The following is a 3,487-nucleotide window of genomic DNA, read 5'->3' as shown; positions in this document are numbered from 1 at the left end:
GCTGCCGAAAAGCTAAGGCACATTCTTCAGTACAGTCAAACCCCTTCCACTTGTTGATCAGCAAGAAGAAAGGTCTGCATCTATCTATCGATCAAAAAATAAATCGGTTCAAAGCAGCGGCCATACGAGTTAACTTCTAGACCTCTTTGGGGTTCCGAGGTGGTTGTAAATTGTTGATGGCCTTCATCTGGTCAGGGTTGATCTCAATTCCCTTGTGAGTTACCATCTAACCCAATAATTTTCCTGACCCCATGCCAAACGAGCATTTGGAAGCATTTAGACACAACTTGTACCTTCTAAGAACTTCAAAAATGTTTCCAAGATCCTTCACATGCTCAGAAACAACTTTGCTTTTCACCACCATATCATCTATGTAAATCTCAATACTTTTACTCAATTGTGGTTCAAACATTCTTGTCATCATTCTTTGGTAGGTAGATCCCACGTTTTTCAAGCCAAATGGCATCGCCTTGTAGTGGTAGTTCCCAATGGGAGTAACAAAAATAGTCTTTTCTTGATCATTCAAGGCTAAAGGTATTTGGTGATAACCTTTAAAAGCGTCCAAGAAGCTTATCTGAGGATGGCCCACAGTTGCATCCACCAGTTGGTCTATTTTAGGCATGGGGAATGGATCTTTAGGACAAGCCTTATTCAAGTCTGTGAAATCTACACACACTCGCCACTTCCTACTCTTCTTCTTCACCACCACAGTATTCGCTAACCATTCGGGATAAAAAACTTCCTTAATCGCTCCAGCCTACTTGAGCTTTGCTACTTCTTCTCGTACTGCATCAACGTGCTCTTTGGATGGGCGTCGAGGAGATTGCTTCTTAGGGGTGACCAATGGGTTGACATTTAGATTATGACAGATGAATTCTAGATCCACTCCTAGGGCTTTATAGGCATTCCAAGCAAATACATCTATGTTTCTTCTAAGAAATTCTATCAGTTCTTCCTTCTCTTGAGGTGGCAACTGAGAGCCAACTTGAAAAAACTTTTCTGGATCAGCCCCGATAGCAACCTTTGCCAAATCTTCACATTTCGCTTCCTCGGCTGATCTATCGATGGGCAACGCTGGGGGTTTTAACTGTTATAGATCCTCTCCTAGATGGGCCGAGGACTCCTCTTCAAGCTTATGTTGTATGGCAGCCACCAAGTATTGTCTGGCCACAGATTGATCTCCCAAAATTTCCTTAACATGGCCTTCTGATGGGTACTTAACCTTTTGGTGCAGAGTAGAAGAAACAGCCCCTAGTGTATAAAGCCAGGGTCTGGCCACGATTGCTGTATATGGTGAATATGCATCTACAACAATGAAATCCACCTCTACTATCTCTAGACCAGCTTGCATAGGTAGTCGTATTTGACCCCTCGAGATAATAACCTTTCCGTCAAAACTCACCGGAGAGGAACTATAGGGTGTTAAGTCCTCAGGTTTTAAGTTCAGCCCCTTGTAAAGGTCGGGTTACATTATCTCAGCTCCACTACCTTGATCCACCATCACCTTCCTCACATCATACCCACCAATTCTGAGGGTAACTACCAAAGCGTCGTCATGGGGTTGGATGGTCCCAATCTTATCCTCATCTGAGAAGCTCAGGACTGGTGGAATTTCCATTTTAGCCCTTTTCGGATCCTGATTAATGTCTCCTGTGGATAGACGGACCATAGACATTATCCTAGATGGCCAGGACCCTGTTCTCCCTGATGCAGCGAAGTTGACATTGATAATTCCCAAAGGGGGTCTTAAAGAATCATCTCTTCTAGATTATGAACCTGCCTGTCTCCCCTGGCCACTGGAATGATGCAGGAGTTGTTTCAATTTGCCCTCGCAGACAAGTTGGTCCAAATGATCCCACAAACTCCTACAATCCTCTGTGGTATGCCCATGATCCTGATGGTATTGGCAATAGAGGTTATGATTGCATCTTTTAAGGTTTCCCATCATCTTATTCGGTCGTTTGAAGAACGGCTCGTACTTAATCTTCTTCAACACTTGATGCACTGGCTCTCTGAACACAGCGTTGACTGTTTGAAGATTTGCTAATCCTGACTGCCTAGCAAAATCCCTACACGGCTTGTTATTACTGTATCGATCCGACCTGAAATCCCTCCTCTCCTGAAGGATAACCTTGTCCTTTCCCTTCCCTTGCTGTTGGTCCTCTTCAACTCTTTTATACTTGTTAATCTAGTCCATAAGCTGACGCACATTGGTAACGGCCTTACCAATCAAAGATTTTCTTAAACCATGCACCGATGGAAGGCTGAGCTTAAATGTGCTGATGGCCACATCGTCGAAGTCACCTCTCATTAAACAACTCCCAATATCTGTCGGAGTATGTTTTAAGATTTTCACCCTCTTGCATGCTTAAGGACAGTAGGGAAGCTAATGACCTAGGAACTCTCCTGCAGGTCACAAACCGAGAACCAAATGCTTGAGTGAGCTCGTGGAAGGAACTTATGGACTCTGCCTTTAGGTCATCAAACCACCTCATCGCAATGGGTCCGAGACTGGATGGGAAGACTTTGCACATCAAGGCCTCGTCCTTGGAATAAATAGCCATTCTCTGATTGAAATGACTCACATGCTCAACAGGATCTGTGCATCCGTTGTAAATGGTAAACGTTGGCTAATGAAAATGCCGGGTAAGCCTTGCCCCCTCAATCTTACGCATGAATGGAGACTTGGAGATTTGGTTTAAGGCTTTGCTCATAGCATCATTCTTTACGCCCCTTGTGTAGTGAGCTTTTAAACCGCCGATCGTTGTGGAGCTCTTCTTCGTAAGAGAAAGACTCACTGGGCGGGGTTCATGATTTCTGCCTATAACTAGTGTCTCTTCCATCATCAAAAGAAACATCACTGTCAGGGGAAGCTCGCTTCCTCTTTGCGTGACATAATTCTCTCTTCAACTGGTCAATCTCTAGCTGTATGCCCCTGTTGCTCCTTGCATGGGAGATATGGCTTCCATCTCGTGGTTGACTCTCACCAGCATATATGGGGTGTACACTTCCTTCACGGTCACCTCTCCGCTCAAGGTTGAGGAAAGGATCACAATGTTGGGATGCCCCCGACTCTGCTTATTGTGGACTTGGTTCTGCCATAGTTGGACGTTGCGTTTACAATCGCTCAAGCTCTTCCCACAGATGGCGCCAATTATAGGGTCACGATTTGAAGCCCCAAGCCCAAATGAGATGGGATGTGAGCCCAATGAGCCTAATGAGCCCAATACAATAAATTTGTAGAGTGTGGGTGAAAAAGAAGGGCTATATTTGAATTAGACAACGGCTAGCAAAGATTTCAAAGATGAATCAGCATAAAAACACACTTAAAACTTTATGGAATTGAAGTCTGAGAAGATGAATTATGAAATAAACTGTTCTTGAAATTTAAGATAATCCTTAATGCTACAGTGAATCTACTTCTCTCCTCTTTCTTTATCTTTTTCGATCACCTCTTATGGGAGGTCTCTTACATTATATAACTTCC

At 43.9% G+C, this 3,487-nt stretch overlaps 1 protein-coding gene across 1 annotated transcript; it reads right to left on the bottom strand.

Moving 5' to 3' along the window:
- Positions 1–757: 757 nt before the first annotated feature.
- Positions 758–2,564, bottom strand: LOC136063100 (uncharacterized). The gene is made up of 4 exons (XM_065763008.1): positions 2,305–2,564; positions 1,777–2,171; positions 1,470–1,650; positions 758–1,058 (listed from the first exon to the last, which is right to left on the bottom strand). Exons 1-4 carry the CDS (start codon positions 2,562–2,564, stop codon positions 758–760), a joined length of 1,137 nt encoding a protein of 378 aa, XP_065619080.1.
- Between the last annotated feature and the right edge of the window lie 923 nt (positions 2,565–3,487).

Source organism: Quercus suber, unplaced genomic scaffold (genome assembly GCF_002906115.3).
Source record: "Quercus suber isolate HL8 unplaced genomic scaffold, Cork oak 2.0 scaffold_486, whole genome shotgun sequence".
Classification (NCBI taxonomy): Eukaryota; Viridiplantae; Streptophyta; class Magnoliopsida; order Fagales; family Fagaceae; genus Quercus; species Quercus suber.
Note: the sequence above shows the minus strand (reverse complement) of the source record. Positions and strands in the feature narration are given on the sequence as shown.